Source organism: Plectropomus leopardus, chromosome 12 (assembly GCF_008729295.1).
Source record: "Plectropomus leopardus isolate mb chromosome 12, YSFRI_Pleo_2.0, whole genome shotgun sequence".
NCBI classification, from domain to species: domain Eukaryota; kingdom Metazoa; phylum Chordata; class Actinopteri; order Perciformes; family Serranidae; genus Plectropomus; species Plectropomus leopardus.
In genome coordinates this window covers 13,241,270-13,257,382 of record NC_056474.1, presented here as the reverse complement: position 1 = coordinate 13,257,382, position 16,113 = coordinate 13,241,270, and the positions used below count along the sequence as shown (strand labels likewise).

Sequence of the window (16,113 nt, the reverse complement as noted above, 5' to 3'; positions counted from 1 at the left end):
CATCAACATTGGAACATTATATATTTAATATATATGACAAAAAAAGAGAAGCATGGTAGGTCCCTTTAAGTTTGTTTGACTCTGTTTGACTTTTATAATGTGAAGACTTCCACAGAAACATCTTAAAACTGTTTTCTTTTCTTAATGGATAAATAAATGCACAGCAAATGTGCCAGGCTCAGGCAATGACACCGTAGCCAAATGAATTTGGGAACACCTGCTTGTGACAGTGAAAATATTCATCTGGTAGACTGTGCAGATTGTTCACTTTGTTGCCAATCTTTAGTGGAGAGGGACACAAACAAGAGTTGAAAATGTCAGTGCATTCTGGGAACTGTGATTACGCCAAATCAATCTGATCTGAGCTGGGAGTCGTAAAGAGGAATGATAGTAACTCCACTGCCAAAGTTGGTGCTTCAGTTTCCTCTATAATCATGGTAGATTTTCATGAGTAGACTTAGCCACAGATGTTTCTTGTTAATACCTTTTTTTTCCCATTATTGAATGATTTTCAAAAGAGTAATATCTGAAATATATAAATGTGTCAGACAGACAGCAGCAGTTATTTATTTTAGAGATCAGCCTGAAGGTCGATTCCTTTGTCTTTGTCTGTGCAAGAAACTCAGAGGTGAGTCCAAAGACTACTGAGGCAAGCGGTGATCAAAGAGCAACGGGGATCAATTACGCACCGCTGTGAAAGAAGCCCACAAAATATTGATGAGGACTACTGAAGTGTGAGGGTGTCCCATTGGGTTTCTTATCAGAAGGTCATTAGCACCAAATAGGAGTTGATTGCATTAAGTTAACTGACAAGATGCAATGTCACACAATTGATTGCCGGGGTTTCGTCAGGTGCTGAGGACGGTTTAATCTCGGTCGTGAATGAAGGGCGCAGAAACACAGGAACTTAACTAATTACACCTTAATGAGCCGGTAATGTAAGTAATCAGAGGAAGAGTCTGCACAGTAGAACAAAAGGACAGATGTAAGGTCGTAATGTGTCTGTCACACAAGCATGAGATGAAAGATTGCATGTGCGCAGATTGTGAATTTATTTATAGATACAACTGCATTTAAACATAAAAGTCACAAGGTGTGTTCATGCATAATCTGTCCGTGCTTTACTGTGGTGAGAGATGTTCTAACTGTTGTCAATTTTGTGTATTTTTGTCATCAGACAAAAACTTTTTATAACCAACAATGATGATCACATAACTATATTTTTACAACACGTGTAAAGCGCTTGTATACTTTATAAACTGGGTCTATAATGTGTAGTGCTTCAAGGGAAATTGACAGGGATTAAAAGAAAAAAAAAAAAAAATCTTGTTTGCACCGAACAATCTTTTCTTCCAGTGGTGCTGCTCAGCTGTAGGCCCGGGCTTTACTATAAAAACAACTGCTTTAAGCTTTCTTTCCTCCCAATTTCTGCAACATTTCTTCACAAGAAAACAGGTTAATCCTTACTTAGGTAGTTCAAATGCAAAAAGGCATGGTTGCATTAATTTTAATGTATTATAGTTTTTATGATTCTGTCCCCTTCTTTTATAATGTTTATATATTCATATTGTTCATTAAACTAGATGTGTAATTTATTATTTTGTCTTTGTGTACCACTGTATTGTTTTCTTGGCTGTATAAGTTGATTTCAGCTGTTTGTAGCACAACTGCCCAAGTAAATTATTCCCTTGGGGACAATTAAGTTTCTTAATTCATCTCATCACATCTTTGAATCTTGCGATTAAAACCAGAGGGGATTGTTGACAAATTCTGTATTTAATGTTTGATACATGGACTATTTATTTAATCAGATTTAAGATGACCAGCTGTCTATAATCTGCATTAAATACAACCATTTACTAGCTTTTTGTGGAGCTTTAACTAACTCAGTTTGCTCTGACCAAACTCTGTGGAAGAGTGCAGGATTTAAATAAAGGTTTCCAAAGAAAGTATCAAGTGCACCCTGGGTTAAGATTTTTTTGTAAAATAAAAAAATATCAATATTTAAGTGATTATCAAATGACAAAAAATATTTGATTAAAAGTGTTTGCTATTAATATGTGAACCTTAAGAACCATAAACCAACCTCTATGTTGAATGCAGGTTTCAAAAGATCTATCTGCCTTACTTGTGTCAATGCATGCACATGTTCTCTTTCTCCTACTAAACACATACATGTAAAATGAGAGAGACTTACAGAGTGATGAGGGCAGTAGCTGCTTTCTGAGCTGACTGAAAAAAGGTTATCAGTATGTTAGTATTTGGGTTTAAAGTCCTTTCCAGCTCCCTCTTTTAATTCTCCTTTTCTTCCTGGCATCCCCATTTATGTGCAGGTCCTGGCATAGCAAGGAAATTCACTCCATTATTAGCAAATGGTTCGGCTGAGTAAATCTCTGGTACAAAGAAAGACTCAGACCATTTTCAGCAGAGGAGGTTTTCATTATGAAGCAGGCTACATTTTACTAAAGCAACAATAAATACAACCCTTGTTTTGTTGTTATAATAGGTAATGGTAAATATTTTGGTTAAAACAAAATTTGGTAATCATTGCTTATATTTAGGTTGAACACCATTATTGGTCCCCGTTGGCCCTCGCTATAAGCTGGGCCCCAGAAAGCTGCCCCGTTTTACTCAGTGGTTTGATGAAACAAAGTAATAATATAAACAGAAGAATGAAGGAATGGGATTTTGGTCTTTAAATCATTTAAGTTGTTGTAAAAAGAGATGGTTTACAATGCATTTTTAAGGTGGTGTTTATATTAAGAAGAAATCAACTTCATTCAATATCCTCAGAATTATGACTGCTTTTTTTTTTTAGAAGCATTTACTTGTACTTTTATTTCCAATACCTGAGTGGATTTAATATCATAAAATTACTTTTGATACCTAAGTATTGTCAATATCTGACACATTAACACTTTACTCAAGTAGTTGCAGCCCTTGCTGTACACCTTTCCATGCAGTAAAATTAAACAGTAGCAGCAGTTATTCTTGCTACCAAGAGAGACTGCCAGTGATTCACACTGTTGCACAACGCACAATTAAATCCAGGTACCCATCAAAGAATTAAGTATCATTATGCAGAAGCTAAAAAATATTTCAAGTACTTTTCCTGTCGAACACCAGAGGGCACTGAGTCAGCTGATCCAACATATCCCAGCACAGGTGGCAGCTTCCTACTAGCTACCTTGTCAAGGTCACAGAGGCCACAGCAGACGTGTTCTCCTGTACATCTGTTCAATTTAGACCATCTTACTGTACGCCTAGTGCACCACATGCTGGGTTTGTAGTGCATACAAAACGAGCTTGGTGCATTTGTTTGCCATGGAAACAGAAACTGCTGTAATGAATTGTAATATTTTTGTTTATTTATTTGTATGTTGATTGGGTAGAAACTCATTTAAACAAGAATTTACTAGGTCAAAGATCTCTGTTTTACATTTACTAGGTACATTGCCAGTAGCTATAGAAACAGGCAGGTTTAATGGCCTCTGCAGAGAAAAGTTTATTGTATGAATCCGTTGAGAATCAACAGCGAGGTGAACTGTATGTTTTATTGCTCATTTTCCTCCACAAAGCTCCATTGTTAAAGCTTCCACACTACCTTAATTCTTCTCTCATTTAAATCTTGTAGCCACAGTACACTATGCTCTCTGTTTGCAGAACATGTTCTTTGTGTCTGTACCTATAGTACGTGCATAGTTTGGCAAAGGAGCCACTATGTACGCAGCTCTATATAGCATTTATATAGTTTCAAAGCACTGTTGCAGGAATTTTGTACATCATCATCTATATGCCAATGTCAGGGTGTGTTAAAGCTGGTCTTTTAGTTTTTCTTGTTTTTTTTGCTCACTTACAGCATATACTTTTTAGCATTTTAGTATGGTACTTTTTAGTCTTTCCTTGTAGTCATTTCTTTTTGTGTTTTATATTGTTTGTTTGTAAATTATGTTGCTGCCTCTCTTTGCCAGGACACTTTTGAAAAAGAGATTTTTAATCTTAAGAGGTTTCTCTGGTTAAATAAATAGATAATACTTTTTCTTGGATACCCCACATGTACATATCAATGGTAGCACAACTAGTTTCAGAGACTTTAAAGCTTTACTATCTGATGTTTAGTGTGACTCTTGCAATTGTCTCTATCAATTATATTTTGTGCTGGATTGTTGGTTTACTGACTATGAATGAAGTGACACTTCACTCCAAAATCAAAAATACACGTTTTTCCTCTAACCTGCAGTGATAGTGAACAGTGAGCGTGAGTAGTTTGTTTTGGTGTGAGTTGCAGAGTGTTTGAGATGTCTGCCTTCTCTTGAGTATAATGGACATAGATAGCTCTCCACTTGTGGTGCTCAAGGTACCCAAAAAATTAATCTCAAAAACTCAACAGCAATGTCCCTATACAGAAATCACCAGCAGTTTCATGTAGGAACTTTTTTTTATACTGATCTACAGCTGCCATCTGTATCACAACACAGAAGGAACTCATGGACGAGAGGCTTTTGCACATGAAAGTGCAAGATGTAAACATTAGTAACGTCCACCTTGGCTGAGCTGTAAAGTTATCTGGCTCAGTGGCGCCAGGTGAGCTAGTAGTAGATGCACACTTCCCTTTACGTATTGGCATGGTTGGCAGGTGCTGTTTGGTGGAAAGAAAATAGTTCCTACATGAAGTGCTCTCAAAAAAGTGAGCAGATTATCTTGATTAACCAGGTCATGATTTCTGTAGAGAGACATTGCTGTTGTTTAAAAATAAATATTGGAAACAGGCAGACATCTCTTCGGCAGGAATCACCAACACTCTGCAACTCACACCAAAACAATCCGATTGATAAAAAGCCCCATAGCTAAGGAGAAAAATGTGTATTTTTGATTTTAGGATGAACTGTCCCTTTAAGGGCTACAGTTTTCAATAAAATGTCCTACTCTGATCATTTTCTGGTAAGATATTTATTCAAAAAACTTTCATAAGAGAATCTTTTTTATTCATAGATTTTACTCCTCACGCTTCAGAAAGAAGATGAAGGTCTTTGTTTGCAATGTAATGCTACGTGCAAGGTAGTAAGTACTCTATGTTCTCTATTTTTTGAGGTCTTATAAGCTCATTTGGTCTATACACTCCCATGTGCAAAACACAATAAACAACTATAACTCTATGGAGAATTCAATACAGTGGGCCAGATTTTAATACTGCTGATATATTCTGAAACATGGACAACAGAGATGCCTGTCTGGATATTTTTTGACACGAGATAGACGCTAAATACCAAACTGTTCACTCACCGCTGAGCCATTTGGCGTCTGGGTCGTGGATGTGAAGATCTGGACCGAAAACATCCTCTATAGTCACTTTCTTCTTAAGGGCGAGGCTGTCATCTTCACCTGTCAAGTGCATCAACAAATGATAAATAAATATGCGTGAGTTGAATCTGACATACAGCAGCTCATAGGTCTATGTGAGAGCGTCTTGATGTGGATGATTCTTGAAGAAAACTTCAAGTTGTCCTTGAGTCTGGTGAGATTTATTAGCATTTCAAGCGGCTGAGTTTTCTGAATTCAGAGCAAAAAAACTGAAGAAAATCCTTTGACTTTCTCGTCAGCGTGTTGCTTTGCTCAGGGGGCTGCAGCCTCATACCAAAACTGTCACCATCTCACTGTTATACTGTTCTTTTCTCTCTGGAGATGGCACCTCCAACAACTATTCCCAAGTATAGATGGAGCAATTTAGAACAAGGTACAAACAAGAAAGAGGCCTCTGGTATTGCACTATTGATCTGAGAGCATCAGTTCACATCTGCCTGCTCGTTTTTTCAGCAGCAGGGGGGGAAGACTTCTTCCAATCCCAAAAAACTCCAAATGAGATCTGAAGCCGACAGCTGAACTGAAGGTGAAGCAGACAACAGGGGTATACACATGAGTTAGTGTTTGAGCCCTTTGACTGTCTTCTACCACACCTTTGCTCACGAAACAACCGTCAGACACGAGTTGTCGAAATGCCTGACAGCCCGTTGTTACTGTACAAAACAGCACGCTGACAGATTCTTCGGCAGGCTTCCTGTTGTGACTGAGCAGTGAGATCTGAGTGTGTAAATACCATGTCAGACATTGTAAAGATTTTATCGTCTTGAAAAATCGGTGAAATTCTCTTGTCTGAGAAGAAGCTGCAGAGTGAGGGGAGAAAGCTCATTTCCAACGCGAGGCAAATGGTATCTCTGATGCTGTGCCAATCTGACAAATGGCTGGAGCTATTACTGCATAATCATCGCCATTAAACAGGCCTGAATGGTATTATACATTAAAAGGGCCATTACCTAGTGAAATGATGACCCCGCCTCCATGTAAAACCAGTACACAACCACAACTGAAGAAAGCAAATCATCTGTAAAACCTTGCCCCCCTGAAAGAAGGTCATCAAATTACAATGAGCAGCCTGAGCTTCAAGAAAAGGCAGAAGAAGAAAGAAAGAAGAGGAAGAAGATTCATCTGAGTTGTGTTCCTAATACAGCTTGTTTGTAAAATGTGTATAAACTGAGGGACTGAACACCTAAACAGGCTGGTGTGTGCGTATAAATGCTCGTTTCTTTGTTAGTGTGTTGGCAGAAAATCCGCACAAATTAATTTTAGGGCTTCAGGTTTGATGGTTTTTGGGGTTGTTTTTTTGCTGGTGTATTATTTATAATTTGGTGGCACATCATAGAAACACTAAATTTTCACCAATGATCGGAAGTTGTGTGCAAATGCAGCTCAAAAAATATGACCCCAATCCACCCGATGAGGGTGCTACAATTAAAGGTCAATAAACTCCTCTGTCGTAAGTCTGATTTAAACAAAACTGTATGAACATCCATCGTCTCAAGTGCCATCCACCAGGGTAAATTTTCCACCATGTTGAATTTTAGGTCCCATAGGTCCCATTTGTACCACATTTTCTGTTGATCATTATTGGACCAAGCGTATGAAAAGTTGCATAAAGCTTGTTGATATCTCATTGTTTTTTTGAAGATTTTGACCAGTGAGCTTTAAGGGGCATAGCACAGCACATAAAAAGTCCTAACTCCACAACTGTGGGGTCAAATTGTAATAAGACTTGCAGGATATGTCCACATAAGTACCTTTAACGCAGACTGAAAGATTAATTCAAATCAACCATTAGAGGGTGCTACAAATGCTAAAAATTGTTTTGTATTAAACATTCAGTTTGTCCGACACAAACCTCTTGATATGCTTTATCACAATGTTGAACCACATGTGAAAAATTATTCTGAAATCGCTTAATAAGGGTCCCTATCAGTTCGAAACAAGTGCAAAAGGCCCGGCACAAAATTTGACATAGTTTGCCCAAATATCACCAAACTCAGTGGAGCTCTTTAATGAGGCAGTTAAACCATGTCCCCAAAACTTTTTATGCTTTTTTTTTTAACTGTTTGCTTCTGTGTTTTTAGTCTGTTTGTTAAATTCTTCACATTGCTTTGTTGGCCAGGATTTTGATTTTGAGGATCTCAATGGGTTAAATTAATAAAAATAAATAAAATGCATTCTCAGGTGACCAACAGGGGGCGACATTGCCGATGAGGTGTGTTGCCTGGCACCAATTTTGTTGCAAAAGAATGAGAGTTTATCCAATGATCAGAAAAAACATGTTACTTATCTTTAATTCAAGTGTCTGAAACTCAAAGGCCTTGATCCTTCACGACTTTAAACTTTTATGGTTCATGCTGGCCTGAACCCCAGAATTTAATTTTAAAAGTTACTTATTTGCAAGATTGTGGTTATTGCTCAACATTCCAGCCATTTTCTAATGAATCTAAGCTGCACAATCTAACATCTGGCCGGCACATTGCATTCAAAGATTTTCACACACTGTGTGTTTTGATGCACATCCAGGACAATTCATCCATCAAACACATTTTCACATTTCTAAACATTTTCAAGTATTAAAATAATCTGTGTAGAGGTTTGCTGGCAGATTGTTGGCAGAGGTGTGTGGTTTCTGAGTTTCATCTGCGAGGTGTGAAATGTTTTGATGTTCTCAGTTTGAAGCCCAATTTATGTGTAGAATATTTGTAAACTGAGGCAGAAAACAGTGAGTGTGAGTGAGTGAATATTGCGTGCATTGTAGCCTTTTTCAGGGAAATTGTGATGTCAATCTTTGTATGTTTTTAGAAAGTCTCGAAAAAAAAAACCTTGTGTCACATCCTAAGAAACAAAGGATCAAGGACTTTTCATATTTTCTTTGCAAAACAAAGCATTTTATAAAATATCAGCTATATATTCATGAATCTAAAATGCTTACTTTGGCACACTGTATCCCATGAATGCCTCTTACTATGTGCATAACCATGTGTATATGAATTTGGTTCAGTGACAACTCTGAAAGTCAGACATCAGATACATAAAGGACACGACATCCTGCACTGACATGAATGTGCACATTTGGTGCATATCATCCAGTATGAACAAATCCAGACTCAGATTACAAATTTTCCTACCATTTTCTATTTATACAACAGTCAATAAACATGATTGTGCATCCTTTGAAGACTGCCCTCTTCATATTAGGGCTCTGCAATATGGGCTATAAATAATATTGCAATACTTTTAGGCTATATCGTGATACACAAGATATATCATGATATTTTGAAATGTCCTCCCAACTACTGTAGACTCCAAAAATACTAAACTACTAAATCACCTACAGTTACAGTAAAGTTAAACAAAGTAGCAACTGCTATAATGAAATTAAAGTACTGTTATGATATAGCTAAACAAGAAATTGCTACAATAAAATATATTAATGTGGAACCACTGATGCTTTTATTTTGCAGCACCTGGCTTGTCTCGGGCTGGGAGTGTTGATGTTTGTGCTGTGGAGTCTGAGCTTTTGGTCAACAGTTAGCTTTAATTAGTTAGCAGAAAGTTAAACTGTTACTGCAGCATCATTGAATGCTAACATTTATTCCTGTGAGCAGGAGACAAACTAACATCACTCCAGTTCATATATTAATAATATTTGCAAGTTGCACTGGTGCTAATTGGTTGCAAAGTGGGACTAAGTAGTCTGACAGTGTCTGATGCCCTGCAGATACAAAAATACACACCTTACCTGCTCACACTATCCCTTAAAGAGTGGTCTGGATAGGTGCAAGTGACATATAATGTTGGTGAGTCTTTTTTTTTCTGTCAGAGCAAGAGAGCCTCGTACCAGCAGCTTAAAAAATATTACAATTTAAACTTAATGTTTGCAATATAATCACTTTATACATCCCTAATGAAACAAGCCGTGATACATCGATACTCTGAATGATAGTGTGTGTGTGTGTGTGTGTGTGTGTGTGTGTGTGTGTGTGTGTGTACACTGTACATACGAGGGGTCAGCAGGATGACGGAGGTGACAATCAGGGAACAGATGATGAGGATGACCAGCAGGGCGATGGCTATTCCTTTCCAGTTCCTCTGTGGTGGAGCACTGCCCACCAGGTCCTGAAAAACAATATTAAACATTACACTCACAAAGAGGCAAAAAATATCATATTTACAGCACTTAAGTAACAGATAAAAGTAACAGATAAAATCAGTTGTTGCCACAGGCTGTATCTATTTCAATGTATTATGCAAATAGGTAAAGGGATGACCTTCAGGTGATGAGTTTTACTTCATAATGGACACACAGTGTTTAAGAGATAAAGCAGATGCATTTTGTATTGTCACAGTAGGAGCCAGAGTTTGGCTAGAGGACAGCTCATTCTCTGTCAGACAGATGCCGGCAACTCAGCCACTTGTGTGCAGTAACACTGCATCCACCAGCTGCTCCCCGCTACTCGAGCACTGAGCGTCCCTGCAGCTCTGCCTGATAGCTGTAGAGGAGCTACGACTTCGACACAGAAACAACAGGCGAAATAATGAGCTGCTCGCCTCACGCAGCCCAGCAGATGGTAGATGGCTAATCAGCGCTGTTCGAAACACATATACTGCAAAAATCCACAGGACATACAAAACATTTTAAGTGCGGGAGGCAGCAATCAGGTGGCCACTGAGGACTGCCCCATGATCCGCCTCACAGATCTTAAACTGTCTTGATCGAGAAGCCCAATTCAGGGAGTTTTACTGTGTGATTTAACAGATGGACCTAACACAAACACACACTATCATCCACTCCTTGACATACTGTGTCCATTACAAAGCAACAGAAACAGGAGGTTTTCTGCCATAACTGTATACGTTCGTTAACCTCATGAACTCCAGACTGTCTCATACTCCTTTTTATTTCTAGGCTTTTGGCACTCTCACTCTCACTCTTATAATATTATTTTCAAAACAGGCTAAGCTACTCAAAAAATGCCATATTCTGTCATGTACATAGCCCTATATATGTTTGAGGATATGTTTTTATGAATAAAAGAAAAATCCACCCAGAAGGTTGAAGAGTTAAATTAGAAATTGGGGTTTCAGTTCAATGTTCTCAAACTATGCAAGGACACACACACACACACACACACACACACACACACACACACACACACACACACACATATGCACATTAATCTCTCTGGTCACAGTCAGTGAAGAAAGCAAGCAGCTCCAGCCACCCATATCAGTCCAGCTGTTGATATCCTTGTTAGCAATTAGACCCGGCCTCTGTCTGCCCGCGGTGAGTGGTTATACAGTATGCAGCAGCTCAGTGAACCATCCACCAGTTAATGAGGGGTGTGCGTACACGTGAGAGTGAAACAGGCGGCTTGACTCTGAGGCAGAGATTATGCTTTTTATATCTTTCAAGACTTTAAATTGCTACATTTCAAGTCACTTTGCATTTAAAGATGGAATCAGCGATTCTGGAGAATGATTATTCATATTTGAAGTATGGATGCCATGCTGACGAAATTTTCTTATCAGTCAAACTTCTGACAACACCGGTGTTATGGATACTGCCAGACATTTTACAAGAAGTAATAAGGGTTGTAGGAATAACAGTTTTGAGCATGAAAGCTTCAGTGAGAAATAACAAAACAACTACACATCAAATGAACAAAAGTCAGGCTTCTTTAAATCATTGGTTTTGAGGTGATGCCACTACAAAGACATGTCAATTAGCTATTTCGTTAGCATGCAGGTCACACATTAGCCATAATCGCAAGAAAAAAAATAATATTTTGCAAGATAGCTAAGCTGTTTATTGTAGATTTGTGATGTGCCAGTTTCCTTAGGCATTTCTTGCACTTGACTTTTCGGTGTCATCATAAATTTCAAGAATACTTCAGACACTGACATTAGATAAATGTGAGTCAGAGTCACGAAAAATATCACTGGGATTTAATGTGTGGGTCTGAGAATAACTAATAAAAATTAAGATAAGAAAATCTGCGTCCACATACTGATTTAATATTTTTGGAGGTGGTACATTCATTAGGAGCACTGAAGAAAAACCTATACCATTGGGTTTTTCACTGCACCACAGTGTCGGAGCACTGAAGCGTACTCTGGGGACAGACAGAGCAGTAGAAAGTCAGGTGTAGTGAAAGCAAAACTTGTGCTGGGTCTAAAAGTTCGCTTTCACTCGCCTCTGCAGCAGCTGCTTGTCTCATCCATGTATCTGATCTGATCAGCTCTGAACGGCTCGAGATCAATTATCCATCCTGTGACTCAAACAAAACAAACTGCTGTTGAAGAAAAAAGAAACGATGGTGATTTCTGCCTGCAAAACTGGGGAAAAAAAACAAAAAATGGGAAGGTTTGCCGAGCCTCCCCTGTCGTCTGTTACCCCCACTGCCAGAGTCTGATTCTATGAGAAACACTGCTACAGCAGCCCAATCTGAACTAAATACCCAAAAACCACACTCCTCCTGTAGCTCCACCCCCACCCCCCACCCAAATTCCTGGATGTGCACAGCCAAGCCAACAAGGAGCATTGATGATTGCCTGGAAAATGTGTAATTGGAATAACTGGCTAAAAGCATGGCTGTGCATAACCACACATTTATTCTCAGCCACACACAGAAGAAACAGCTAGCAGACCATGAGGAGATATTTGCTGAATTTAATAAAAAAGTGTTTTGGATTAGAATCGCTGACAGCACCTTTAAATGTTTAAAGTGTACCTGTGTGTATGTGTGTGCATTCACACTATCGGTGCACCTCCTGTCTCTGCACAGTTTGTCTCCCAGTGAAGCTAATCGATACTGAAGGCAGTGAGTACACATAGAAAAACAGCAGGCATGCCAATAAGCTGATGTATTGCTGCAGAGGTAAGGATTTTCGCGATAAGGTGCATACTGGAATCATAAGATATTAATGTCCCTGAAAGACATGCTGTTGAAGTTGCTTTTGATATCAACTATCACTTCAGACCTCTGACCGAGCCACAAATAAAACATTAAGATGCTTTGACAGGAATGCAGATAACAGTCTTGTTTCTGAATCTGCTTACTTGTTTTTTCCGCGTATCTGCAATGAAAATGGAAAAACGTTTATTGCAGGCAGGTGATTTAAATGCAGCCCAGTTTGGTATCCTGTTCAGTGAAGCCTGTACCTGACGGAGAGATCTCTAAATGTGGCAGCTGGATCTACGTCACATAACAAAGGAAAAGTGTCTCTCAGCAGAATATTTCCAGATACTTTGATGCCAGCCTGGGAGGCATGTGAGTAAATATTTAGTTCCAGTCATTTTTTCCCACCCACAACAAATCCAGCATGCGCATTGTACTGGAGCACAAGAGGCGCATGGTAAAATGATTTCAGACAGCCAACTTTTTTGAATCTTAAATGCATCTCCCGCAGGCCCTGTGGGCTAATTCAGGCTGTGGAAATGTAGGATGCAGATGACTTGACGAGCAGGAGCAGCTTCCCTCCAGTGCTTGGCATATCTGTAAACAGACACCCAATTATTCAATCAGAGGTCAGGGAGCTTTTCCGCAATTCAAATCGATAGCAGATCAAATACTGTTGGACGTTTGCCTTTTTCACTGTAAACTCCTCAACAAAACAGCATTCAGTTGAAATGGATACAGCCATTAACATTCACTGCCAATAATCCTGGATACACAACACCTACTTGAGAAAGATGTGATCGATGTTTATCGTGCTTCCTGTGACAAGCTACGCCGTGGTCAACAGAGCCGTAAGGACAGCTGTCACTTCCATCTTAACCACTCACTCAATTAACGAAATCTGTTGCAGAGTACAACATTAAAGCATCACAAGTTTGTTTACTGAGTGCTTGGCCTTAAAGCAAGATTCTTTTCTGAAAAATAATTCACTTAAACTCAGTTATGTTAATTACTCTCATTTACCATGATTTCATTTCTGGAGTTTTGTGGGGACATTTCCACCAAAAAGAAGTCACAGTTCAAATGGTAGAAAAAAACTTTCCTGTAGGCAACACTATTTAATCTCAGAGAGGTTTGAGTTTTAATGTTTTGTAAGCAAAAGAGCTGCAGATGTGATTATGTTCTTCACTGACCCTTTCACTGCTGAATCAGACTGTTTGAAACCTAAATTAGTGGCAGATATAGGTGGATAAATTATCCAAGGGTTAAAAATAACTGGTTGCAATTAAATGTTGTCACACCTTGCATGAAATCAAAAGCAGTTCTGAACGGCCTCAGGGTGCCATTGTGAAAAGGAGGGAGATGTCATATAGTCCTACCAATCACCAGAATAAATGTTGGCATTGTTTGTTACTGCAAACCCCAGTTATGTAACATTTGTAGATTATTATGTGGCATATAAATTTTGAAACTTCTTTATGTTGTTTCTTTATGTTGGCTGTGATACATGCATGGTTATATTTAGTTCCCAAACATACTTGGCATGATAAGGAAAAGATTATGTTTTGGCTTCTAATACCTGGTTTTGATGCCCCAATCATGGCTCGAAATGCCGCCCACATCTCACTAAACACAACCAGTTTTGTTGCATGTTGGTCTCAATCAGTGGTCTGCAGCTTGCCAGCCGTCTCACCCAAGTGTCACACTATCCACCATCCCTTCCACCTCCAGATTACAGTCAGCTCATATACATGTAATCACAGCTACGTCAATTTAGAAACGTTGATATAAAAAGCATGAAACAAATGTTACATATCCCTGGTTTGCAGAAATGTACAAGCCAACATTTTCCTCTGGTGACTAGGCTGATATGGTTTAAATGAGGATAATGATGCACATTCTCTTCTCAAAGACTTTCACAGTATTCACATTAAAAGTAACTAAGAAATTGTTGTGTCAACAATGAAAAAACAAGAAACAGAAAGCTGGAGAGAGAAGATTAAACTGTTACATTATGGTTGTGGATTACCACTAAATACCGGCTGTTGTTCCAGCCAAACAAATTCAGTTGGCAGTAATGTTTCTTTTCTGGTTCTGTTGTTCTTTTGCACACACTCCTCCGTCGTCTTTTAAAGTTGTGTTTTCAGTCCACGCAGCAAGACGTTTTACCTGCGCTCTACATTTTGCTATGCTCTGATGACCAGTGTGCAACTTTCCTAAAATCTCTTTAAGTAGTGACTTAGGGATCACTAGTTGTGTGTCATTTTCACCAGTAAGATCCATGCTGAAGGTAAGGATAACACCATCCTGTCATTCTTAATTTGTCAGGACAGCCTTTGATACAGAACTGCGTCACCTGATTTAACACATTTGTCTTGGTGCTCCTTAATCTCTATAAACCTCCCAGCTCTCCCTTTATCCTGCATGGACTTTCTTGCTCTTTATGCTACATCAGTGCCCTCAGCATTAGGTATTGCTGTGAATGGGTTTACATTGAATTGTGTCCAAAAAAACAAATAAAGGGTTCCTTTGGCATCGATATCACATGCGGAGGGGCATAACAAAGCAGCAGTATTTCACACATGGGAATGAGGACAAACTGGCAGAATCTGTAGGCAACAGTACAAGATTTTATATCGGAGTTGTTGGTTTCTGTTTGAGGACTGTTTGTAGTCCAAGTAGTGCTGACCAATCACGTTTGAGCGGCAGGTTCACAGTCGCTATGTAGAGCAGAAGAGGTGGAATGCATCAGCCGAAATATCATCCTGGGTCCCATTGGCTCTCCTCTGACCATTTAGCTTTTTATATTAATATGCATTCATATGCCGATATCTGTTTATGAAATTAGCTGAAATATCGGCTTGTTACACCAGAAACCTCACAATTTTAGGCATTGTCCATAAGATGCTCACGTAGCATCTAGACCAACGACATACGGGTTTCGAAGATGAGGTTCTCCTTGATCTGTTGCAGTTTCTGCACTGTGGTTGCAAGACATGACATGACACTGCAAAAAGATTAATTTCTGTTTCTTATTTATCATCTGTAGCACTTGGGTGGACTGGACAGCACATTTCTGCTTGCTATGTTCTCACCTGGAATGTGTGAAACAGTACAGGTATCTCATCAGTCTCCTTTTCAATCAAGTTCTCTCAGGTTTATCAGAGGTTTATGATCGATTTTAATGTGAAACGTGATGCCAATTAGGCAGTGAGAATCACTCACATGCCAATGTGGTGGCAAGAGCCCTGTTTTTATTGTAGCTTGTCTTTGCCAAGTGTCTGGATTTAAAGTACCATCCTCATATCTCTAAAACAATATAGTTCTCCGCTCATATGACGATGCGTCAGTTGAGATGATCGTGTGTGCTCTGGGATTGTAAAGTGCCAGACCCTGTGGTGGCTCACTTTGTGTTTGATGCTGTCAGAAGCCCTGTTGTGAGTTTTCCCAGGGTTCACATGTTCTTTGCTCACCGCAGCTCTCCCACCAACTGTGTCTTCTCCTCTAAATGATTAACCATCCCCAGAAGCCATCTCACCGCGCTCACATCGGGGGACTCCTTCATGATGGTGACAGCTCTCACCTTGTCGATGATCTGTACCAGAGACTTGACAGAGGTTTTAGAGAATTCAGACATTCACTTTGTGCCGGAGTCTCTGCATGGACCAGGACCTCATCCATCTGGCAGACAACTCTGTCTGGGCTTTCCTGCAGCTGATACACTTTTGGAGACATTCTGGTGCATAGGAGATGCCAAAGTCGAGTCTGTTAAAGCGATGTCTCCCAAATGGAGAAATTAATCTGATGAGTAGAGCAGACTCACTTGCAGAGGGGGTTTGCCAAAATGCCA

General features: G+C 39.2%; 1 protein-coding gene across 1 annotated transcript in view; it reads right to left on the bottom strand.

Moving 5' to 3' along the window:
- The window catches only part of LOC121951312 (dipeptidyl aminopeptidase-like protein 6), a 125,364-nt gene that overhangs the window by 58,055 nt on the left and 51,196 nt on the right, over positions 1-16,113 (bottom strand). Inside the window, exons 2-3 of the mRNA XM_042497587.1 lie at positions 9,366-9,480; positions 5,284-5,382 (exon numbers count right to left, since the gene is read on the bottom strand). Of these exons, the coding sequence (XP_042353521.1) occupies positions 5,284-5,382; positions 9,366-9,480 (214 nt within the window). The remainder of the gene's footprint in view (positions 1-5,283; positions 5,383-9,365; positions 9,481-16,113) is intronic.